This window comes from Anomaloglossus baeobatrachus, chromosome 12, assembly GCF_048569485.1.
Source record: "Anomaloglossus baeobatrachus isolate aAnoBae1 chromosome 12, aAnoBae1.hap1, whole genome shotgun sequence".
Lineage (NCBI taxonomy): Eukaryota > Metazoa > Chordata > Amphibia > Anura > Aromobatidae > Anomaloglossus > Anomaloglossus baeobatrachus.
Genome location: NC_134364.1, coordinates 2628886 through 2654924, shown reverse-complemented (window position 1 = coordinate 2654924; position 26039 = coordinate 2628886). Strand labels below are relative to the sequence as shown.

The 26039-nt window shown below is 50.0% G+C and overlaps 1 protein-coding gene and 1 long non-coding RNA gene across 11 annotated transcripts in view; one reads left to right on the top strand and one right to left on the bottom strand.

Annotated features, from left to right (window-relative positions):
- Positions 1-16071, top strand: part of LOC142258375 (uncharacterized) — a 38450-nt gene extending 22379 nt beyond the window's left edge. Inside the window, exons 3-4 of the long non-coding RNA XR_012727756.1 lie at positions 15160-15205; positions 15821-16071. This is a non-coding gene — a long non-coding RNA (uncharacterized LOC142258375). The remainder of the gene's footprint in view (positions 1-15159; positions 15206-15820) is intronic.
- The window catches only part of CIPC (CLOCK interacting pacemaker), a 125713-nt gene extending 100805 nt beyond the window's left edge, over positions 1-24908 (bottom strand). For 7 of the 10 annotated variants that reach the window (XR_012727726.1, XR_012727727.1, XR_012727731.1 and 4 more), the window contains exon 1: positions 24701-24908. Coding sequence is in view for 1 of the 10 variants with exons in the window: in XM_075330761.1 (XP_075186876.1) it covers positions 24701-24713 (13 nt within the window). In the remaining 9 variants the exon portion in view is untranslated. The remainder of the gene's footprint in view (positions 1-24700) is intronic. The other 3 variants (XM_075330765.1, XM_075330762.1, XM_075330764.1) reach the window with 3 other exon arrangements.
- Positions 24909-26039: the final 1131 nt, after the last annotated feature.

Here is a 26039-nt window from a genome sequence, read left to right as displayed (position 1 = left end):
AGCTCCTCTCTACAGATATGGGGCAGTGGTGTCTGTCTCTGCAGCTCCTCTCTACAGATATGGGGCAGTGGTGTCTGTCTCTGCAGCTCCTCTCTACAGATATGGGGCAGTGGTGTCTGTCTCTGCAGCTCCTCTCTACAGATATGGGGCAGTGGTGTCTGTCTCTGCAGCTCCTCTCTACAGCTATGGGGCAGTGGTGTCTGTCTCTGCAGCTCCTCTCTACAGATATGGGGCAGTGGTGTCTGTCTCTGCAGCTCTTCTCTACAGATATGGGGCAGTGGTGTCTGTCTCTGCAGCTCCTCTCTACAGATATGGGGCAGTGGTGTCTGTCTCTGCAGCTCCTCTCTACAGATATGGGGCAGTGGTGTGTTTCTGCAGCTCCTCTCTACAGATATGGGGCAGTGGTGTCTGTCTCTGCTCCAGCTCCTCTCTACAGATATGGGGCAGTGGTGTCTGTCTCTGCAGCTCCTCTCTACAGATATGGGGCAGTGGTGTCTGTCTCTGCAGCTCCTCTCTACAGCTATGGGGCAGTGGTGTCTGTCTCTGCAGCTCCTCTCTACAGATATGGGGCAGTGGTGTCTGTCTCTGCAGCTCCTTTCTACAGATATGGGGCAGTGGTGTGTCTCTGCAGCTCCTCTCTACAGATATGGGGCAGTGGTGTCTGTCTCTGCTCCAGCTCCTCTCTACAGATATGGGGCAGTGGTGTCTGTCTCTGCTCCAGCTCCTCTCTACAGATATGGGGCAGTGGTGTCTGTCTCTGCAGCTCCTCTCTACAGATATGGGGCAGTGGTGTCTGTGTCTGCAGCTCCTCTCTACAGATATGGGGCAGTGGTGTGTCTCTGCAGCTCCTCTCTACAGATATGGGACAGTGGTGTGTCTCTGCAGCTCCTTTCTACAGATATGGGGCAGTGGTGTCTGTCTCTGCAGCTCCTCTCCACAGATATGGGGCAGTGGTGTCTGTCTCTGCAGCTCCTCTCTACAGATATGGGGCAGCGGTGTCTGTCTCTGCAGCTCCTCTCTACAGATATGGGGCAGCGGTGTCTGTCTCTGCAGCTCCTCTCTACAGATATGGGGCAGCGGTGTCTGTATCTGCAGCTCCTCTCTACAGATATGGGGCAGTGGTGTCTGTCTCTGCTCCAGCTCCTCTCTACAGATATGGGGCAGTGGTGTCTGTCTCTGCAGCTCCTCTCTACAGATATGGGGCAGTGGTGTCTGTCTCTGCAGCTCCTCTCTACAGATATGGGGCAGTGGTGTGTCTCTGCAGCTCCTCTCTACAGATATGGGGCAGTGGTGTCTGTCTCTGCTCCAGCTCCTCTCTACAGATATGGGGCAGTGGTGTCTGTCTCTGCAGCTCCTCTCTACAGATATGGGGCAGTGGTGTCTGTCTCTGCAGCTCCTCTCTACAGATATGGGGCAGTGGTGTCTGTCTCTGCTCCAGCTCCTCTCTACAGATATGGGGCAGTGGTGTCTGTCTCTGCAGCTCCTCTCTACAGATATGGGGCAGTGGTGTCTGTCTCTGCTCCAGCTCCTCTCTACAGATATGGGACAGTGGTGTCTGTCTCTGCAGCTCCTCTCTACAGATATGGGGCAGTGGTGTCTGTCTCTGCAGCTCCTTTCTACAGATATGGGGCAGTGGTGTGTCTCTGCAGCTCCTCTCTACAGATATGGGGCAGTGGTGTCTGTCTCTGCAGCTCCTCTCTACAGCTATGGGGCAGTGGTGTCTGTCTCTGCAGCTCCTCTCTACAGATATGGGGCAGTGGTGTCTGTCTCTGCAGCTCCTCTCTACAGATATGGGGCAGTGGTGTCTGTCTCTGCAGCTCCTCTCTACAGATATGGGGCAGTGGTGTCTGTCTCTGCAGCTCCTCTCTACAGCTATGGGGCAGTGGTGTCTGTCTCTGCAGCTCCTCTCTACAGATATGGGGCAGTGGTGTCTGTCTCTGCAGCTCCTCTCTACAGATATGGGGCAGTGGTGTCTGTCTCTGCTCCAGCTCCTCTCTACAGATATGGGACAGTGGTGTGTCTCTGCAGCTCCTCTCTACAGATATGGGGCAGTGGTGTCTGTGTCTGCAGCTCCTCTCTACAGATATGGGGCAGTGGTGTCTGTCTCTGCTCCAGCTCCTCTCTACAGATATGGGGCAGTGGTGTCTGTCTCTGCAGCTCCTCTCTACAGATATGGGGCAGTGGTGTCTGTCTCTGCTCCAGCTCCTCTCTACAGATATGGGACAGTGGTGTCTGTCTCTGCAGCTCCTCTCTACAGATATGGGGCAGTGGTGTCTGTCTCTGCAGCTCCTCTCTACAGATATGGGGCAGTGGTGTCTGTCTCTGCAGCTCCTCTCTACAGATATGGGGCAGTGGTGTCTGTCTCTGCAGCTCCTCTCTACAGATATGGGGCAGTGGTGTCTGTCTCTGCAGCTCCTCTCTACAGCTATGGGGCAGTGGTGTCTGTCTCTGCAGCTCCTCTCTACAGATATGGGGCAGTGGTGTCTGTCTCTGCAGCTCTTCTCTACAGATATGGGGCAGTGGTGTCTGTCTCTGCAGCTCCTCTCTACAGATATGGGGCAGTGGTGTCTGTCTCTGCAGCTCCTCTCTACAGATATGGGGCAGTGGTGTGTTTCTGCAGCTCCTCTCTACAGATATGGGGCAGTGGTGTCTGTCTCTGCTCCAGCTCCTCTCTACAGATATGGGGCAGTGGTGTCTGTCTCTGCAGCTCCTCTCTACAGATATGGGGCAGTGGTGTCTGTGTCTGCAGCTCCTCTCTACAGATATGGGGCAGTGGTGTCTGTCTCTGCAGCTCCTCTCCACAGATATGGGGCAGTGGTGTCTGTCTCTGCAGCTCCTCTCTACAGATATGGGGCAGCGGTGTCTGTCTCTGCAGCTCCTCTCTACAGATATGGGGCAGCGGTGTCTGTCTCTGCAGCTCCTCTCTACAGATATGGGGCAGCGGTGTCTGTATCTGATGCTCCTCTCTACAGATATGGGGCAGTGGTGTCTGTCTCTGCTCCAGCTCCTCTCTACAGATATGGGGCAGTGGTGTCTGTCTCTGCAGCTCCTCTCTACAGATATGGGGCAGTGGTGTCTGTCTCTGCAGCTCCTCTCTACAGATATGGGGCAGTGGTGTGTCTCTGCAGCTCCTCTCTACAGATATGGGGCAGTGGTGTCTGTCTCTGCAGCTCCTCTCTACAGATATGGGGCAGTGGTGTCTGTCTCTGCAGCTCCTCTCTACAGATATGGGGCAGTGGTGTCTGTCTCTGCTCCAGCTCCTCTCTACAGATATGGGGCAGTGGTGTCTGTCTCTGCTCCAGCTCTTCTCTACAGATATGGGGCAGTGGTGTCTGTCTCTGCTCCAGCTCCTCTCTACAGATATGGGGCAGTGGTGTCTGTCTCTGCTCCAGCTCCTCTCTACAGATATGGGGCAGTGGTGTCTGTCTCTGCTCCAGCTCCTCTCTACAGATATGGGGCAGTGGTGTCTGTCTCTGCTCCAGCTCCTCTCTACAGATATGGGGCAGTGGTGTCTGTCTCTGCTCCAGCTCCTCTCTACAGATATGGGGCAGTGGTGTCTGTCTCTGCTCCAGCTCCTCTCTACAGATATGGGGCAGTGGTGTCTGTCTCTGCTCAGCTCCTCTCTACAGATATGGGGCAGTGGTGTCTGTCTCTGCAGCTCCTCTCTACAGATATGGGGCAGTGGTGTCTGTCTCTGCAGCTCCTCTCTACAGATATGGGGCAGTGGTGTCTGTCTCTGCAGCTCCTCTCTACAGATATGGGGCAGTGGTGTCTGTCTCTGCAGCTCCTCTCTACAGATATGGGGCAGTGGTGTCTGTCTCTGCAGCTCCTCTCTACAGATATGGGGCAGTGGTGTCTGTGTCTGCAGCTCCTCTCTACAGATATGGGGCAGTGGTGTCTGTGTCTGCAGCTCCTCTCTACAGATATGGGGCAGTGGTGTCTGTCTCTGCAGCTCCTCTCTACAGATATGGGGCAGTGGTGTCTGTCTCTGCAGCTCCTCTCTACAGATATGGGGCAGTGGTGTCTGTCTCTGCAGCTCCTCTCTACAGATATGGGGCAGTGGTGTCTGTCTCTGCAGCTCCTCTCTACAGATATGGGGCAGTGGTGTCTGTCTCTGCAGCTCCTCTCTACAGATATGGTGCAGTGGTGTCTGTCTCTGCAGCTCCTCTCTATAGATATGGGGCAGTGGTGTCTGTCTCTGCAGCTCCTCTCTACAGATATGGGGCAGTGGTGTCTGTCTCTGCAGCTCCTCTCTACAGATATGGGGCAGTGGTGTCTGTCTCTGCAGCTCCTCTCTACAGATATGGTGCAGTGGTGTCTGTCTCTAAAGCTCCTCTCTACATATATGGGGCAGTGGTGTCTGTCTCTAAAGCTCCTCTCTACAGATATGGGGCAGTGGTGTCTGTCTCTGCAGCTCCTCTCTACAGATATGGGGCAGTGGTGTCTGTCTCTGCAGCTCCTCTCTACAGATATGGTGCAGTGGTGTCTGTCTCTAAAGCTCCTCTCTACAGATATGGGGCAGTGGTGTCTGTCTCTAAAGCTCCTCTCTACAGATATGGGGCAGTGGTGTCTGTCTCTGCAGCTCCTCTCTACAGATATGGGGCAGTGGTGTCTGTCTCTGCAGCTCCTCTCTACAGATATGGGGCAGTGGTGTCTGTCTCTGCAGCTCCTCTCTACAGATATGGGGCAGTGGTGTCTGTCTCTGCTCCAGCTCCTCTCTACAGATATGGGGCAGTGGTGTCTGTCTCTGCTCCAGCTCCTCTCTACAGATATGGGGCAGTGGTGTCTGTCTCTGCAGCTCCTCTCTACAGATATGGGGCAGTGGTGTCTGTCTCTGCTCCAGCTCCTCTCTACAGATATGGGGCAGTGGTGTGTCTCTGCAGCTCCTCTCTACAGATATGGGGCAGTGGTGTCTGTCTCTGCAGCTCCTCTCTACAGATATGGGGCAGTGGTGTCTGTCTCTGCAGCTCCTCTCTACAGATATGGGGCAGTGGTGTCTGTCTCTGCAGCTCCTCTCTACAGATATGGGGCAGTGGTGTCTGTCTCTGCTCCAGCTCCTCTCTACAGATATGGGGCAGTGGTGTCTGTCTCTGCAGCTCCTCTCTACAGATATGGGGCAGTGGTGTCTGTCTCTGCTCCAGCTCCTCTCTACAGATATGGGGCTGTGGTGTCTGTCTCTGCAGCTCCTCTCTACAGATATGGGGCAGTGGTGTCTGTCTCTGCTCCAGCTCCTCTCTACAGATATGGGGCAGTGGTGTCTGTCTCTGCTCCAGCTCCTCTCTACAGATATGGGGCAGTGGTGTCTGTCTCTGCTCCAGCTCCTCTCTACAGATATGGGGCAGTGGTGTGTCTCTGCAGCTCCTCTCTACAGATATGGGACAGTGGTGTGTCTCTGCAGCTCCTCTCTACAGATATGGGGCAGTGGTGTCTGTCTCTGCAGCTCCTCTCTACAGATATGGGGCAGTGGTGTCTGTCTCTGCTCCAGCTCCTCTCTACAGATATGGGGCAGTGGTGTCTGTCTCTGCTCCAGCTCTTCTCTACAGATATGGGGCAGTGGTGTCTGTCTCTGCTCCAGCTCCTCTCTACAGATATGGGGCAGTGGTGTCTGTCTCTGCTCCAGCTCCTCTCTACAGATATGGGGCAGTGGTGTCTGTCTCTGCTCCAGCTCCTCTCTACAGATATGGGGCAGTGGTGTCTGTCTCTGCTCCAGCTCCTCTCTACAGATATGGGGCAGTGGTGTCTGTCTCTGCAGCTCCTCTCTACAGATATGGGGCAGTGGTGTCTGTCTCTGCAGCTCCTCTCTACAGATATGGGGCAGTGGTGTCTGTCTCTGCAGCTCCTCTCTACAGATATGGGGCAGTGGTGTCTGTCTCTGCAGCTCCTCTCTACAGATATGGGGCAGTGGTGTCTGTCTCTGCAGCTCCTCTCTACAGATATGGGGCAGTGGTGTCTGTGTCTGCAGCTCCTCTCTACAGATATGGGGCAGTGGTGTCTGTGTCTGCAGCTCCTCTCTACAGATATGGGGCAGTGGTGTCTGTGTCTGCAGCTCCTCTCTACAGATATGGGGCAGTGGTGTCTGTCTCTGCAGCTCCTCTCTACAGATATGGGGCAGTGGTGTCTGTCTCTGCTCCAGCTCCTCTCTACAGATATGGGGCAGTGGTGTCTGTCTCTGCTCCAGCTCCTCTCTACAGATATGGGGCAGTGGTGTCTGTCTCTGCAGCTCCTCTCTACAGATATGGGGCAGTGGTGTCTGTCTCTGCAGCTCCTCTCTACAGATATGGGGCAGTGGTGTCTGTCTCTGCAGCTCCTCTCTACAGATATGGTGCAGTGGTGTCTGTCTCTGCAGCTCCTCTCTATAGATATGGGGCAGTGGTGTCTGTCTCTGCAGCTCCTCTCTACAGATATGGGGCAGTGGTGTCTGTCTCTGCAGCTCCTCTCTACAGATATGGTGCAGTGGTGTCTGTCTCTAAAGCTCCTCTCTACATATATGGGGCAGTGGTGTCTGTCTCTGCAGCTCCTCTCTACAGATATGGGGCAGTGGTGTCTGTCTCTGCAGCTCCTCTCTACAGATATGGGGCAGTGGTGTCTGTCTCTGCAGCTCCTCTCTACAGATATGGTGCAGTGGTGTCTGTCTCTAAAGCTCCTCTCTACAGATATGGGGCAGTGGTGTCTGTCTCTGCAGCTCCTCTCTACAGATATGGGGCAGTGGTGTCTGTCTCTGCAGCTCCTCTCTACAGATATGGGGCAGTGGTGTCTGTCTCTGCAGCTCCTCTCTACAGATATGGGGCAGTGGTGTCTGTCTCTGCAGCTCCTCTCTACAGATATGGGGCAGTGGTGTCTGTCTCTAAAGCTCCTCTCTACAGATATGGGGCAGTGGTGTCTGTCTCTGCAGCTCCTCTCTACAGATATGGGGCAGTGGTGTCTGTCTCTGCTCCAGCTCCTCTCTACAGATATGGGGCTGTGGTGTCTGTCTCTGCAGCTCCTCTCTACAGATATGGGGCAGTGGTGTCTGTCTCTGCTCCAGCTCCTCTCTACAGATATGGGGCAGTGGTGTCTGTCTCTGCTCCAGCTCCTCTCTACAGATATGGGGCAGTGGTGTCTGTCTCTGCTCCAGCTCCTCTCTACAGATATGGGGCAGTGGTGTGTCTCTGCAGCTCCTCTCTACAGATATGGGACAGTGGTGTGTCTCTGCAGCTCCTCTCTACAGATATGGGGCAGTGGTGTCTGTCTCTGCAGCTCCTCTCTACAGATATGGGGCAGTGGTGTCTGTCTCTGCTCCAGCTCCTCTCTACAGATATGGGGCAGTGGTGTCTGTCTCTGCTCCAGCTCTTCTCTACAGATATGGGGCAGTGGTGTCTGTCTCTGCTCCAGCTCCTCTCTACAGATATGGGGCAGTGGTGTCTGTCTCTGCTCCAGCTCCTCTCTACAGATATGGGGCAGTGGTGTCTGTCTCTGCAGCTCCTCTCTACAGATATGGGGCAGTGGTGTCTGTCTCTGCAGCTCCTCTCTACAGATATGGGGCAGTGGTGTCTGTCTCTGCAGCTCCTCTCTACAGATATGGGGCAGTGGTGTCTGTCTCTGCAGCTCCTCTCTACAGATATGGGGCAGTGGTGTCTGTCTCTGCAGCTATTCTCTACAGATATGGGGCAGTGGTGTCCGTCTCTGCAGCTCCTCTCTACAGATATGGGGCAGTGGTGTCTGTCTCTGCTCCAGCTCCTCTCTACAGATATGGGGCAGTGGTGTCTGTCTCTGCAGCTCCTCTCTACAGATATGGGGCAGTGGTGTCTGTCTCTGCAGCTCCTCTCTACAGATATGGGGCAGTGGTGTCTGTCTCTGCAGCTCCTCTCTACAGATATGGTGCAGTGGTGTCTGTCTCTGCAGCTCCTCTCTACAGATATGGGGCAGTGGTGTCTGTCTCTGCAGCTCCTCTCTACAGATATGGGGCAGTGGTGTCTGTCTCTGCTCCAGCTCCTCTCTACAGATATGGGGCAGTGGTGTCTGTCTCTGCAGCTCCTCTCTACAGATATGGTGCAGTGGTGTCTGTCTCTAAAGCTCCTCTCTACATATATGGGGCAGTGGTGTCTGTCTCTGCTCCAGCTCCTCTCTACAGATATGGGGCAGTGGTGTGTCTCTGCAGCTCCTCTCTACAGATATGGGGCAGTGGTGTCTGTCTCTGCAGCTCCTCTCTACAGATATGGGGCAGTGGTGTCTGTCTCTGCAGCTCCTCTCTACAGATATGGGGCAGTGGTGTCTGTCTCTGCAGCTCCTCTCTACAGATATGGGGCAGTGGTGTCTGTCTCTGCTCCAGCTCCTCTCTACAGATATGGGGCAGTGGTGTCTGTCTCTGCTCCAGCTCCTCTCTACAGATATGGGGCAGTGGTGTCTGTCTCTGCTCCAGCTCCTCTCTACAGATATGGGGCAGTGGTGTGTCTCTGCAGCTCCTCTCTACAGATATGGGACAGTGGTGTGTCTCTGCAGCTCCTCTCTACAGATATGGGGCAGTGGTGTCTGTCTCTGCAGCTCCTCTCTACAGATATGGGGCAGTGGTGTCTGTCTCTGCTCCAGCTCCTCTCTACAGATATGGGACAGTGGTGTGTCTCTGCAGCTCCTCTCTACAGCTATGGGGCAGTGGTGTCTGTCTCTGCAGCTCCTCTCTACAGATATGGGGCAGTGGTGTCTGTCTCTTCCAGCTCCTCTTTGTTAGAATAATCACTGATAAGAGTGTTTTAGAAAGTGGTTAGGTTTGATCCCTCCACAATGTCCATCAGATTGTACTGTTCACACTGCACACATTATCAGACATTCATACATGTCGTTTCTTCACATTTTCCTGTCACATTCTTTCAGTGTCCTTTGACTTAAACACTACAAACCCCATCCCCACCATTAGCCAGTCAGTCTATGCTTCAGGCCGGGGCCACACGGGGATTACTGCGATCCCCTTGCATGACACTCGACTCACACTGGCAGCACAGCAGAGCCATGTGTCATGCGAGTGTCCCTGCGACTGAGGTCCAACCGTGTGAGCGGACCTCAGCTGTGGGGGGCGGGCCAGCGCTGAGGAGGGGAGGGCCGGTGCTGAGGAGGGGATGGCCGGAGCTGAGGAGGCGAGGGCCGGCGCTGAGGAGGCGAGGGCCGGCGCTGAGGAGGGGAGGGCCGGCGCTGAGGAGGGGAGGGCCGGCGCTGAGGAGGGGAGGGCCGGCGCTCAGGAGGGCATGGCCGGCGCTGAGGAGGGCATGGCCGGCGTTGAGGAGGGCATGGCCGGCGCTCAGGAGGGGAGGGCCGGCGCTCAGGAGGGGAGGGATTTAGCTCCCTCTCTCCTCCGTAGCCGGCTATTGCCATTTTCGCTCTGCACTTGCTTTACACCGGTGTACCGCGAGTGCAGTGCGATTTTTCTCTCGCCCCATAGACTTGAATGGGTGCGAGAGAAAGAGTCTCGCATTACAGTCGCAGCATGCTGCCATTGTTTTCTCAGTCCGATTAGGATTACCCATCTTCTGGGACAGGAACACCGCAAGACTAGTGAGAGAAAACCCGAAGGGACTCCTACCCTTTGCTATGGTCTCTTTCTCTGGGTCGTTTTACTTGTCTGACCATTTCATCAGACGAATACAACTTGCACATCTAGAGGCTGGAGCCTCTTTTCTACCATAGGAGGCTGCTGCCGGCAGACATCATCAATACAATCCACTAATGTTACAATGAAAAGGATCAATGACCAGTACAATGCTAAATCCACACTCACACTATATTCATTTATATGGCACTATTAATTCCACAGCGATTTACATACTGTATTTTTCGAACCATAAGATGCACTTTTTTCCCCCCAAATGTTGGGGGAAAGTAGGGGGTGCGTCTTATGGTCTGAATATAGGGCTGCGGCAAGGGAATGAGGGTGCTGAGGTGGAGCGGGTCATCTGCAGCACGAGCAGGCTGTAGCAGCCTGCTATAACCACGTGGGCCCGCTCATTACATATGCACGCCCATCATCTCTCAGCGCTGACAGGTGGGTGGAATGATGGGAGGGGGGTGCACGCATAGTAAACAGCCGGCCGTGATTACCCCTGGCAACTACAGCCTGGAGTGATCATGTGCAGCTGTATTCACTGCCCCCCCACGCATCATCATCAGCAGTGAATAAGTACGGTACACGCACCCGTCACCGTTCCCCTGCAGCACCGCGATCTACTCCTATCTGCCGGCCAGCTGATCGGTGTAGCGAGCACGGTGAGCACAGAGATGACGTCATCGCTGTGCGCGCCTCTAGTCACGCAGGTCAGCTGACAGACAGACAGCAGGACGAGCAATGCTGCAGGGAACAGTGACAGCTCCACACAGGTCAGCAGTGCTGCTGCCGCCACAGACAGGGGGAGGAGCGATGCTGCATGGAGCGAGGAAACGGGAGTATAAACATTTTTTTGTGTGATACAGGATATATGCCATATAGCAGGATGGGGCCATATAGCAGGATGGATGGGGGTATATAGCACGATGGATGGGGGTATATAGCACAATGGATGGGGGTATATAGCAGGATAAGGGCATATAGCAGGATGGCAGTATATAGCAGGATGGGGGTATATAGCAGGATGGGGGTATATAGCAGGATAAGGGCATATAGCAGGATGGCAGTATATAGCAGGATGGCAGTATATAGCAGGATGGGGGTATATAGCAGGATGGGGGTATATAGCAGGATAAGGGCATATACCAGGATGGCAGTATATATCAGGATGGGGAGCATATAGCAGTATATAGCAAGATGGGGGTATATAGCAGGATGGCAGTATATAGCAGGATGGCAGTATATAGCAGGATGGCAGTATATAGCAGGATGGCAGTATATAGCAGGATGGCAGTATATAGCAGGATGGCAGTATATAGCAGGATGGCAGTATATAGCAGGATAGCAGTATATAGCAGGATAGCAGTATATAGCAGGATAGCAGTATATAGCAGGATAGCAGTATATAGCAGGATAGCAGTATATAGCAGGATAGCAGTATATAGCAGGATAGCAGTATATAGCAGGATAGCAGTATATAGCAGGATAGCAGTATATAGAGGGATAAGGGCATATACCAGGATGGGGTACATATACAAGGCAGGAGGATCATTACCAGGATGGGGTACCTTAGCAGAGAATTTGGGGACATTCCCCCCATAACAGTGTAGGCAGCAGATCCTCGCCCCATAACAGTGCGTCATGACCACATTTTTTGCTTAAAATTTTATTTTCCTCCTCTAAAACCAGGGTGCGTCTTATAGTCCGAAAAATACGATACATTAGCAACACTGTCCCCATTGGAGCTCATAATCTAAATTCCCTATCTGTATGTCTTTGGAGAGTGGGAGGAAACGGAGACCCCGGAAGAAACCCACGCAAACATGGGGAGAACGTACAAACTCCTCACAGATATTGTCTTTGATGGGATTTGAACCCAGGACCCCAGCGCTGCAAGACTGCAGTGCTAACCACTGAGCCACCGTGCCACCCCACACTTTCACACTGATCATAGCCCATGCGCACAGTTGACAAAGGCATAGATAACTGGACCCAGGGAGTGCGAGTGCAGTATTCTCAGGTCACTGCACTCACACTTCTCACATGGAGTGCCTGCACTTCCACAAAATGGGGGATACGTTCACTGAGCGTGCCCCCCATATTCTGGAATGTCCAGAATCATCGTGGGACCTACAAAATGGATTAAGGTGGATCGGATTTTTTCTTCTTTTCAATAAATTGGTGAAAGAGGGAATGCGTTGGGGAGTTTTTTTTCAAATAACATTTTTCTGTCATATTTTTTTTTTTTTTATTACTGACAGTAATGTTGTGTATCTGATAGATGCCTCAACATTACTAACAGCTGGGCTTGATGCCAGGAAACATTACAGCTAGTATCAAACTCATACACTACCCTGTTTGCCACAGCACCAGGGCAACGGGATGAGTTTATGAGAAGAGCAGGGATCGGCGCATCTAATGGATGCATCACTTCTGGGGCAGCAGTAGCCTGCTGTTTTTAGGCTGGGAAGGGCCAAATAAACATGGCCCTTCCCACCCTGAGAATGCCAGACCATAGCTGTCCGCTTTACTTTGGCTGGTAATCCAATTTGGGGGGACCCCACGTTTTTCTTTTTTTTTTTATTTACAGTGCCTACAAGTAGTATTCAACCCCCTGCAGATTTAGCAGGTTTGATAAGATGCAAATAAGTTAGAGCCTGCAAACTTCAAACAAGAGCAGGATTTATTAACAGATGCATAAATCTTACAAACCAACAAGTTATGTTGCTCAGTTAAATTTTAATAAATTTTCAACATAAAAGTGTGGGTCAATTATTATTCAACCCCTAGGTTTAATATTTTGTGGAATAACCATTGTTTGCAATTACAGCTAATAATCGTCTTTTATAAGACCTGATCAGGCCGGCACAGGTCTCTGGAGTTATCTTGCCCACTCCTCCATGCAGATCTTCTCCAAGTTATCTAGGTTCTTTGGGTGTCTCATGTGGACTTTAATCTTGAGCTCCTTCCACAAGTTTTCAATTGGGTTAAGGTCAGTAGACTGACTAGGCCACTGCAACACCTTGATTTTTTCCCTCTTGAACCAGGCCTTGGTTTTCTTGGCTGTGTGCTTTGGGTCGTTGTCTTGTTGGAAGATGAAATGACGACCCATCTTAAGATCCTTGATGGAGGAGCGGAGGTTCTTGGCCAAAATCTCCAGGTAAGCCATGCTATCCATCTTCCCATGGATGCGGACCAGATGGCCAGGCCCCTTGGCTGAGAAACAGCCCCACAGCATGATGCTGCCACCACCATGCTTGACTGTAGGGATGGTATTCTTGGAGTTGTATGCAGTGCCATCCAGTCTCCAAACGTCACGTGTGTGGTTGGCACCAAAGATCTCGATCTTGGTCTCATCAGACCAGGAAACCTTGAACCAGTCTGTCTCAGAGTCCTCCAAGTGATCATGAGCAAACTGTAGACGAGCCTTGACATGACGCTTTGAAAGTAAAGGTATCTTACGGGCTCGTCTGGAACGGAGACCATTGCGGTGGAGTACGTTACTTATGGTATTGACTGAAACCAATGTCCCCACTGCCATGAGATCTTCCCGGAGCTCCTTCCTTGTTGTCCTTGGGTTAGCCTTGACTCTTCGGACAAGCCTGGCCTCGGCACGGGTGGAAACTTTCAAAGGCTGTCCAGGCCGTGGAAGGCTAACAGTAGTTCCATAAGCCTTCCACTTCCGGATGATGCTCCCAACAGTGGAGACAGGTAGGCCCAACTCCTTGGAAAGGGTTTTGTACCCCTTGCCAGCCTTGTGACGCTCCACGATCTTGTCTCTGATGGCCTTGGAATGCTCCTTTGTCTTTCCCATGTTGACCAAGTATGAGTGCTGTTCACAAGTTTGGGGAGGGTCTTAATTAGTCAAAAAAGGTTGGAAAAAGAGATAATTAATCCAAACATGTGAAGCTCATTGTTCTTTGTGCCTGAAATACTTCTTAATACTTTAGGGGAACCAAACAGAATTCTGGTGGTTTGAGGGGTTGAATAATAAATGACCTCTGAATAAACTTTTCACAATTTAAAAAAAAAAAAAAAACAACATTCTTTTTTGCTGCATTTCACACTTCCAGGCTGATCTACAGTCCAAATGTCACAATGCCAAGTTATTCCGAATGTGTAAACCTGCTAAATCTGCAGGGGGTTGAAGACTACTTGTAGGCACTGTATAATTAAATAAAAACAAACAGCATGAGGTGCCCTTCGTTTTGAATTACGAGCCAAGGTGAAGCTGTCAGGTGCGGTCTGCAGGTTGCAGCCGTCTGCTTTACCCTAGTTGGCTGTCAAAAATGGGTAGGACTTCACATCGTTTTTTTTAAATTATTTATTTAATTTTTTTGGCTAAATACAAGGCTAAACACCTTTTAGTGCCACATGAAAGACACTAAAGGGTGCCAGCTTAGAATTTGCAGGGGGTGGGAGATTATACTGTATATGCGTTTGACATTATCTATCCATCCATCCTAGCTTTTTAGGCTATGTGCCCACGATCAGGGTTTGCAGTGTTTTGGACGCAGAGAGTTTTCGCCGTGTCCAAAATGCTGCGATGTGCAATACAAGCAAGTGGAAGGATTTTGAGAAATCTCCTGCCCCCTGCACTTCTTTTCCCTGCAGCAGTGTTCACCGCGGGGAGAATACAGCTCACGTCAGCAGCAGCCTGATCCCGGACCATGGGCAGCTGTGTACAACACTCGCATCTCCGCAGGAGGGCTGACATTGCGTCCTAGATGCAGTGTCGCCGAATCGTAGGAACATAGCCTAAAAGTGAGAAATTTGGCACTACAGCAACATTTTTATGAAGTGCCTGTGGATTCAAAATGCTCACTACACCCCTGAATAAAATCCTTGAGGGTTTAGGTTCCAAAATGGGGTCAGTTGTGGGATTTCTGCTGTATAGGAACCTTAGGAGCCCTGCAAAATGTGACATTGTGCCCGCAATTTATTTCAACTTTTCCAAATTTCAAACAGTGCTTTTTCCTTTCCGAAGGAAGAAAGAGATTTTTGGCCACTGTCGGGTATCACAGCACTCATAAGGAGTTGGATAAACTATGGGGTCCACTTTTTGGTGTCTCCTCCACATATGAGGAGTCTGTGTACTCAGGAGAATTTAAAAAAAATAAATAAATAAAAATCGCACAATCAATGTTATGCATTTTTTCCTGTTACCCTTGTGGAAAAAAAAAAAGCGCTATCTGGTTGAAGAAACAATTTTGTGGTAAAAATATATTTTTTTTATTTTCACGGCTCAACGTTCTAAAATTCTGTGACGCACCTGGGGGTTCAGGGTACTCCCCAAACATCTAGATAAGGTCCTTCAGGGATCTAGTTTCCAAAATGGTACCCACAATCTTTTTCAGCCAAATTTGCTTTCCAAAATTCAAATATTGTCCTTCCGTTCCGAGCCCTCTCATTTGTCCACACAGAGGTTTCTGACCACATGTGGGGTACCACCGCGCTCAGAAGAAACTGGGGAACAAATTTTGGGGTCTATATTTTTGGGTTTTTTTTCTACTAAAAGTGAATAAATTGGGGTACAGCAGCATTTTTAGGTAAAATGATAACTTTGCTTTTTTCATTCCATATCGTTTTAGTTCCTGTGAAGCACCTGAAGGGTTAATAATCTTCTTGGATGTGATTGTGAGTACTTTGAGGGGTGCAGTTTTTACAATGGGGGCACTTTTGGGTATTTCCTGTCACCTCGGTCCCCCAAAGTCACTTCAAATGTAATGTAGTCCCTAAAAACAATGGTTTTGTAAATTTTGTTGAAAAACTGGGAAATTGCTGATGACCTTTGACCCTTGTAACGTCTGTACCCCCAAACATTCAGTTTCAAAGATTGTGCTGATGTAAAGTGACACGAGGGAAATGTAATTTATTAACAGAACTCTCTGGTTTAAAAGGGCAGAAAAATTAAAAGTTTCAAAATTGCGAAATTTTCCAAATTTCTGTCAAATTTCCGATTTTTTTCACAAATAAAAGCAAAAAATATTGCCCTAAATTTATAACTATCCTGAACTACAACGTCACGAAAAACAACGTCAGAATCACCAGGATCCGTGGAGGCTCCAGAGCTACAACCGGTGAAAGGGACCTGGGCAGAATGGCAACAACTGGCCAAGTCATTAAGGGGTTAAGAGCTCTCCACAGTTTACCCACAATTGTGTCTGGGCGACTCTTGGGTTGTGTGTAAATTATGTTTTATTTGCCTTTTTACCCTCTGATATTTTTTTTTTTTAATTTTTTTTTTTTGAGTTGATCAAATACACACAAAGGAAATAAACGAGTAGAATAAAACGTGTAACACCGATACTTACGGAGGAGAACTACCTACTTCATTTCAAGGGTGCCAACACTTTTGGCCATGACTGTAAATGGCAATATCCCCATATTACACCACATATCACATATAGAAGGTAATATCTCTATATTATAACCATAAGTCACATACACAGTGCCATGCAAACGTGTGGGCACCCCTGGTCAAAATTACTTTATTGTGAACAGTGAAGCGAGTTGAAGATGAAATGATCTCTAAAAAGGCAGAAAGTTAAACAGGACATTTCCTTTCTATTTTAGGCAAAAAAAAAAAATATATAAAAGTCTATAAATTATCGCAATAATAGCATGAAAGCACACAATTGTTGAAAAAATACTGACAATATTTTGTATTTTTTCAACAATTGTGTGCATTCATGCTATTATTGCGATAATTTATAGACTTTTGGACTGAGTCAATTCTTTTTGCTAATCTACGATATGGTGATTTCGGTCAGCTTATGATATGTATATGATGAATTCCAGTATTTCATTTTGTCTAATAAAAAAATATATATATTGCTCTTCCTTGGAGACGTCTTCCAGTTCTGTGAGATTCCTGGCTCATCTTGCATGCACGGCTCTTCCTTGGAGAAGTCTTCCAGTTGTGTGAGATTCCTGGCTCATCTTGCATGCACGGCTCTTCCTTGGAGACGTCTTCCAGTTCTGTGAGATTTCTGGCTCGTCTTGCATGCTCTACGCTTCCTTGGAGACGTCTTACAGTTCTGTGAGATTCCTGGCTCATCTTGCATGCACGGCTCTTCCTTGGAGAAGTCTTCCAGTTGTGTGAGATTCCTGGCTCGTCTTGCATGCTCTACGCTTCCTTGGAGACGTCTTCCAGTTCTGTGAGATTTCTGGCTCGTCTTGCATGCTCTGCTCTTCCTTGGAGACATCTTCCAGTTCTGTGAGATTCCTGACTCGTCTTGCATGCCCTGTTCTTCCTTAGAGACATCTTCCAGTTCTGTGAGATTCCTGGCTCGTCTTGCATGCGCTACTCTTGATTGCGCTACTTTTGATGTCTAGTCACAGATTTTCAGTGATATTCAGATCAGGAGACTGTGAGGCCAGTGTAAAACCTTCAGCTTGTGTCTTTTGAGGTCGTCTATTGTGGATTTTGACATGTGTTTAGGATCATTATCCATTTGTAGAAGCCATCCTCTTTTCTCCTCTTTCGTCTGCTTTTTAACTTCAGCTTTTTTACAGATGGTGTTATGTTTCAATCAAGAATTTGTTGAAATTTCATTGAATACATTCTTCCCTCTACCTGAAAAATGTTCCCTGTGCCACTTGCAACACAACCCCAAAGCAGGATTGATCCACCCCCATGCTTAATGGTTGGCGACATGTTCTTTTCCTGACATGCTGAGCCCTTTTTTTCTCCATACATAGCTTTGATCATTGTGGCCACAGAGTTCTATTTTAGCCTCACCGGTCCACAGGACTTGTTTCCAGAATGCATCAGGCTTGTTTAGATGTTCTTTTGCAGACTTCTGACTGTGAATTTTAGGGTGCGGATACAGGAGAGGTTTTAATCTGATGACTCTTCCATTAAGGCCATATTTTACAAATGTCTCTGAACAGTAGAACAATGTCCACAACTCCAGAGTCCGCTAAATCTTCCTGAAGGTCTTTTGCAGTCACACAGGGGTTCTGATTTCCCTCTAGCAATCCTATGAGCAGCTCTCACAGAAATTTTGCTTGACCTCCACAGTTTCTGGTAACTGCCATGTATTAATTACATTTCAAACTGAGGCAAGGGTGTTAAGAAGAGCCATTGGATCAAATACTTAACCTTGAGACGTAAGGGATTGTGGGAAAACGTCCTTTCAAATCATTTCACCTTACAATAAGTCTGCTCAGATCTAAAGATGACCGACATCTCCTGTTCTCCACACTTTGCTTTCGTATTCAAATGTGGCACCTCTGAGTGTTAGGTGCCACAGGCACTACATCTAACCCCGGATTCCTGGAAGGCCAGTGCCGGTAAACACCACACACCCAAACCCACCCACACCCACACCCAGGCTGGAGACGGAACTGATGGATGGCCACCTATTGGTTGGGACTCATCCAATCCACTAGTCAGAAACTCGGGAGGAGGAGGGGCTGGTCAGTGGAGTGATGAGAGATGGACGTCTTGTCAGACAGTAAATCGGAAAACATAAAGTCAGTAAGACGTCAAGTTAGAAGCCAGTACACAGACGCAAAGTGTAGAGTGACTAATCAATAGAGTAAAAGGAGTACGGTTGCCAGGGAGAGTACGGCGAGAGTACTCACTGGACCGAGCACCGGCGGGGTACAGAGCTCTAGCTCAGAAAGACTCTTCAGGGTCACCTGATAATCTGCCTGGTGAGGGAACCATCCAGGACCTCACCAACGTTAGTGGCTGGGCCACAGCAACAAAGAGGAAACCCGGGGACAGAGGTCTGACCCAAGAGAGGTTCAAGCTGCCTGCCATACGGGCCAGGACGGAGACAACAGGAGGGGACCCCCAAAACACTCCAGGCCACGGGGACCCACCAATTACAGAAGGGTGCATGGAAGTAAAGCTCACCAGGTCATGACACCGGCACTGGAACAAAGAAAATACCGGATTGGTAGAGACCAGCACCAGCCGGAGGCAGCAACTCCAAACCAGAGAGTAATATCCCCCATATTACACCACCCGTCACATACAGAGAGTAATATCCCCCATATTACACCACCCGTCATATACAGAGATTAATATCCCCCATATTACACCACCCGTCACATACAGAGAGTAATATCCCCCATATTACACCACCCGTCACATACAGAGAGTAATGTCCCCCATATTACACCACCCGTCACATACAGAGAGTAATATCCCCCATATTACATCACCCGTCACATACAGAGAGTAATATCCCCCATATTACACCACCCGCCACATACAGAGGGTAATATCCCCCATATTACACCAGCCGTAACATACAGAGAGTAATATCCCCCATATTACACCACCCGTCACATACAGAGTGTAATATCCCCCATATTACACCAGCCGTCACATACAGAGGGTAATATCCCCCATATTACACCAGCCGTCACATACAGAGGGTAATATCCCCCATATTACACCACCCGTCACATACAGAGGGTAATATCCCCCATATTACACCACCCGTCACATAGAGAGTAATATCCCCCATATTACACCACCCGTCACATACAGAGAGTAATATCCCCCATATTACACCAGCCGTCACATACAGAGGGTAATATCCCCCATATTACACCACCCGTCACATACAGAGGGTAATATCCCCCATATTACACCACCCGTCACATACAGAGGGTAATATCCCCCATATTACACCAGCCGTCACATACAGAGGGTAATAACCCCCATATTACACCAGCCGTCACATACAGAGGGTAATAACCCCCATATTACACCACCCGTCACATACAGAGGGTAATATCCCCCATATTACACCACCCGTCACATACAGAGGGTAATATCCCCCATATTACACCACCCGTCACATACAGAGGGTAATATCCCCCATATTACACCACCCGTCACATACAGAGGGTAATATCCCCCATATTACACCACCCGTCACATACAGAGGGTAATATCCCCCATATTACACCAGCCGTCACATACAGAGGGTAATATCCCCCATATTACACCAGCCGTCACATACAGAGAGTAATATCCCCCATATTACACCACCCGTCACATACAGAGGGTAATATCCCCCATATTACACCAGCCGTCACATACATAGGGTAATATCCCCCATATTACACCACCCGTCACATACAGAGGGTAATATCCCCCATATTACACCAGCCGTCACATACAGAGGGTAATATCCCCCATATTACACCACCCGTCACATACAGAGGGTAATATCCCCCATATCACACCACCCGTCACATACAGAGGGTAATATCCCCCATATCACACCACCCGTCACATACAGAGAGTAATATCCCCCATATCACACCACCCGTCACATACAGAGGGTAATATCCCCCATATCACACCAGCCGTCACATACAGAGGGTAATATCCCCCATATTACACCACCCGTCACATACAGAGAGTAATATCCCCCATATTACACCAGCCGTCACATACAGAGGGTAATATCCCCCATATTACACCAGCCGTCACATACAGAGGGTAATATCCCCCATATTACACCAGCCGTCACATACAGAGGGTAATATCCCCCATATTACACCAGCCGTCACATACAGAGGGTAATATCCCCCATATTACACCAGCCGTCACATACAGAGGGTAATATCCCCCATATTACACCAGCCGTCACATACAGAGGGTAATATCCCCCATATCACACCAGCCGTCACATACAGAGGGTAATATCCCCCATATCACACCACCCGTCACATACAGAGGGTAATATCCCCCATATCACACCACCCGTCACATACAGAGGGTAATATCCCCCATATCACACCACCCGTCACATACAGAGGGTAATATCCCCCATATCACACCACCCGTCACATACAGAGGGTAATATCCCCCATATCACACCACCCGTCACATACAGAGGGTAATATCCCCCATATCACACCACCCGTCACATACAGAGGGTAATATCCCCCATATCACACCAGCCGTCACATACAGAGGGTAATATCCCCCATATCACACCAGCCGTCACATACAGAGGGTAATATCCCCCATATTACACCAGCCGTCACATACAGAGGGTAATATCCCCCATATTACACCACCCGTCACATACAGAGGGTAATATCCCCCATATTACACCACCCGTCACATACAGAGGGTAATATCCCCCATATTACACCACCCGTCACATACAGAGGGTAATATCCCCCATATTACACCACCCGTCACATACAGAGGGTAATATCCCCCATATTACACCACCCGTCACATAGAGGGTAATATCCCCCATATTACACCAGCCGTCACATACAGAGGGTAATATCCCCCATATTACACCAGCCGTCACATACAGAGGGTAATATCCCCCATATTACACCAGCCGTCACATACAGAGGGTAATATCCCCCATATTACACCAGCCGTCACATACAGAGGGTAATATCCCCCATATTACACCAGCCGTCACATACAGAGGGTAATATCCCCCATATTACACCAGCCGTCACATACAGAGGGTAATATCCCCCATATTACACCAGCCGTCACATACAGAGGGTAATATCCCCCATATTACACCAGCCGTCACATACAGAGGGTAATATCCCCCATATTACACCAGCCGTCACATACAGAGGGTAATATCCCCCATATTACACCACCCGTCACATACAGAGGGTAATATCCCCCATATTACACCACCCGTCACATACAGAGGGTAATATCCCCCATATTACACCACCCGTCACATACAGAGGGTAATATCCCCCATATTACACCACCCGTCACATACAGAGGGTAATATCCCCCATATTACACCACCCGTCACATACAGAGGGTAATATCCCCCATATTACACCACCCGTCACATACAGAGGGTAATATCCCCCATATTACACCACCCGTCACATACAGAGGGTAATATCCCCCATATTACACCACCCGTCACATACAGAGGGTAATATCCCCCATATTACACCACCCGTCACATACAGAGAGTAATATCCCCCATATTACACCACCCGTCACATACAGAGGGTAATATCCCCCATATTACACCACCCGTCACATAGAGGGTAATATCCCCCATATTACACCACCCGTCACATAGAGGGTAATATCCCCCATATTACACCACCCGTCACATACAGAGGGTAATATCCCCCATATTACACCACCCGTCACATACAGAGGGTAATATCCCCCATATTACACCACCCGTCACATACAGAGGGTAATATCCCCCATATTACACCACCCGTCACATACAGAGGGTAATATCCCCCATATTACACCACCCGTCACATACAGAGGGTAATATCCCCCATATTACACCACCCGTCACATACAGAGAGTAATATCCCCCATATTACACCACCCGTCACATACAGAGGGTAATATCCCCCATATTACACCAGCCGTCACATACAGAGGGTAATATCCCCCATATTACACCACCCGTCACATACAGAGGGTAATATCCCCCATATTACACCAGCCGTCACATACAGAGGGTAATATCCCCCATATTACACCAGCCGTCACATACAGAGGGTAATATCCCCCATATTACACCACCCGTCACATACAGAGGGTAATATCCCCCATATTACACCACCCGTCACATACAGAGGGTAATATCCCCCATATTACACCACCCGTCACATACAGAGGGTAATATCCCCCATATTACACCACCCGTCACATACAGAGGGTAATATCCCCCATATTACACCACCCGTCACATACAGAGGGTAATATCCCCCATATTACACCACCCGTCACATACAGTGGGTAATATCCCCCATATTACACCACCCGTCACATACAGAGGGTAATATCCCCCATATTACACCACCCGTCACATACAGAGGGTAATATCCCCCATATTACACCACCCGTCACATACAGAGAGTAATATCCCCCCATATTACACCAGCCGTCACATACAGAGGGTAATATCCCCCATATTACACCAGCCGTCACATAGAGAGGGTAATATCCCCCATATTACACCATCCGTCACATACAGAGGGTAATATCCCCCATATTACAGCACCCGTCACATACAGAGGGTAATATCCCCCATATTACACCACCCGTCACATACAGAGGGTAATATCCCCCATATTACACCAGCCGTCACATACAGAGGGTAATATCCCCCATATTACACCAGCCGTCACATACAGAGGGTAATATCCCCCATATTACACCAGCCGTCACATACAGAGGGTAATATCCCCCATATTACACCACCCGTCACATACAGAGGGTAATATCCCCCATATTACACCACCCGTCACATACAGAGGGTAATATCCCCCATATTACACCACCCGTCACATACAGAGGGTAATATCCCCCATATTACACCACCCGTCACATACAGAGGGTAATATCCCCCATATTACACCACCCGTCACATACAGAGGGTAATATCCCCCATATTACACCACCCGTCACATACAGAGGGTAATATCCCCCATATTACACCACCCGTCACATACAGAGGGTAATATCCCCCATATTACACCACCCGTCACATACAGAGGGTAATATCCCCCATATTACACCACCCGTCACATACAGAGGGTAATATCCCCCATATTACACCACCCGTCACATACAGAGAGTAATATCCCCCATATTACACCACCCGTCACATACAGAGGGTAATATCCCCCATATTACACCAGCCGTCACATAGAGAGGGTAATATCCCCCATATTACACCATCCGTCACATACAGAGGGTAATATCCCCCATATTACAGCACCCGTCACATACAGAGGGTAATATCCCCCATATTACACCACCCGTCACATACAGAGGGTAATATCCCCCATATTACACCACCCGTCACATACAGAGAGTAATATCCCCCATATTACACCACCCGTCACATACAGAGGGTAATATCCCCCATATTACACCACCCGTCACATACAGAGGGTAATATCCCCCATATTACACCACCCGTCACATACAGAGGGTAATATCCCCCATATTACACCAGCCGTCACATACAGAGGGTAATATCCCCCATATTACACCAGCCGTCACATACAGAGGGTAATATCCCCCATATTACACCACCCGTCACATACAGAGAGTAATATCCCCCATATTACACCACCCGTCACATACAGAGGGTAATATCCCCCATATTACACCACCCGTCACATACAGAGGGTAATATCCCCCATATTACACCACCCGTCACATACAGAGGGTAATATCCCCCATATTACACCAGCCGTCACATACAGAGGGTAATATCCCCCATATTACACCAGCCGTCACATACAGAGGGTAATATCCCCCATATTACACCAGCCGTCACATACAGAGGGTAATATCCCCCATATTACACCAGCCGTCACATACAGAGGGTAATATCCCCCATATTACACCACCCGTCACATACAGAGGGTAATATCCCCCATATTACACCACCCGTCACATACAGAGGGTAATATCCCCCATATTACACCACCCGTCACATACAGAGAGTAATATCCCCCATATTACACCAGCCGTCACATACAGAGGGTAATATCCCCCATATTACACCAGCCGTCACATACAGAGAGTAATATCCCCCATATTACACCACCCGTCACATACAGAGGGTAATATCCCCCATATTACACCACCCGTCACATACAGAGGGTAATATCCCCCATATTACACCAGCCGTCACATACAGAGGGTAATATCCCCCATATTACACCACCCGTCACATACAGAGGGTAATATCCCCCATATTACACCAGCCGTCACATACAGAGAGTAATATCCCCCATATTACACCAGCCGTCACATACAGAGGGTAATATCCCCCATATTACACCACCCGTCACATACAGAGGGTAATATCCCCCATATTACACCAGCCGTCACATACAGAGGGTAATATCCCCCATATTACACCACCCGTCACATACAGAGGGTAATATCCCCCATATTACACCACCCGTCACATACAGAGGGTAATATCCCCCATATTACACCAGCCGTCACATACAGAGGGTAATATCCCCCATATTACACCACCCGTCACATACAGAGGGTAATATCCCCCATATTACACCACCCGTCACATACAGAGGGTAATATCCCCCATATTACACCAGCCGTCACATACAGAGGGTATGTCCCGTTCAGCGCCTCACTTTGTACACACATCGCCCTCACGTCGCTCCTTCTGTCACTGTCTGGCTCCGGACATGGCCGCAGGTCCGTGCAGGTTGTATCCAGGCTCCGGCCTCCCTCAGGCCTCACTGCCGACTATGGTCACTATGACAACCGTGTGTGGCGGCGGACGCCGTGCTGACGTCAGGGCGTGTCATCCTGTCCGCCATGTTGAGGTGTGATGTGTGACTGAGCGGAGGAGAGGAGACCTGGTGCCGCGGTCACCGGCTCTCTGCTCCCATAGAACCCTGTGCAGACTGGTCTCCGGGCCTCCTGTGCGGCAACGACAGGTGGTTACTGCTAGTAACGGCTTCTGCCTAGTGTGGGCGCCACACGCAACATGGCCGAGAATTCCCGCCAATTCCTGACAGGAGTAGTTATTATGTGAAGTAGCGTGAGCTCCAGACACTGAGAGCGCGCCGAGGTGAGGGAGACCCCCGAGAGAGGAGAGAGACCCCCGAGAGGAGAGAGAGAGGGGAGAGAGACCCCCGAGAGAGGAGAGAGACCCCCGAGAGAGAGGGGAGGGAGGCCCCCGAGAGAGAGGGGAGGGAGGCCCCCGAGAGAGAGGGGAGAGAGAGACCCCCGAGAGAGAGGGGAGAGCGAGACCCCAGAGAGAGAGGAGAGAGACCCCCGGGAGAGAGACCCCCGAGAGGGGGAGAGAGACCCCCGAGAGGAGAGAGAGAGGGGAGAGAGACCCCCGAGAGAGGAGAGAGACCCCCGAGAGAGAGGGGAGAAAGACCCCCGAGAGAGAGGGGAGAGCGAGACCCCAGAGAGAGAGGAGAGAGACCCCCGGGAGAGAGACCCCCGAGAGGGGGAGAGACCCGCGAGAGAGAGGGGAGAGAGACCCCCGAGAGAGGGGAGAGAGACCCCCCGAGAGGAGAGAGGCCCCCGAGAGAGAGGGGAGCGAGAGACCCCCGAGAGAGAGGGGAGAGAGACCCCAGAGAGAGGGGAGATACCCCCCCAGAGAGAGAGAGGGGAGAGACCCCCCAGAGAGAGGTGAGGGAGACCCCAGAGAGAGAGAGGGGTGAGACCCCCGAGAGAGGAGAGAGACCCCCGAGAGAGAGGGGGGAGACCCGCGAGAGAGAGACTCCCGAGAGAGACCCCCGAGAGAGAGGGGAGAGAGAGACCCCCGAGAGAGAGGTGAGGGAGACTCCCGAGAGAGAGGGGAGAGAGACTCCCGAGAGAGAGGGGAGAGACCCCTGAGAGAGAGGGGAAAGAGAGACCCCCGAGAGAGAGAGGAGAGAGACCCCCGAGAGAGAGGGGAGAGAGAGACCCCCGAGAGAGAGGGGAGAGAGAGACCCCAGAGAGAGAGGAGAGAGA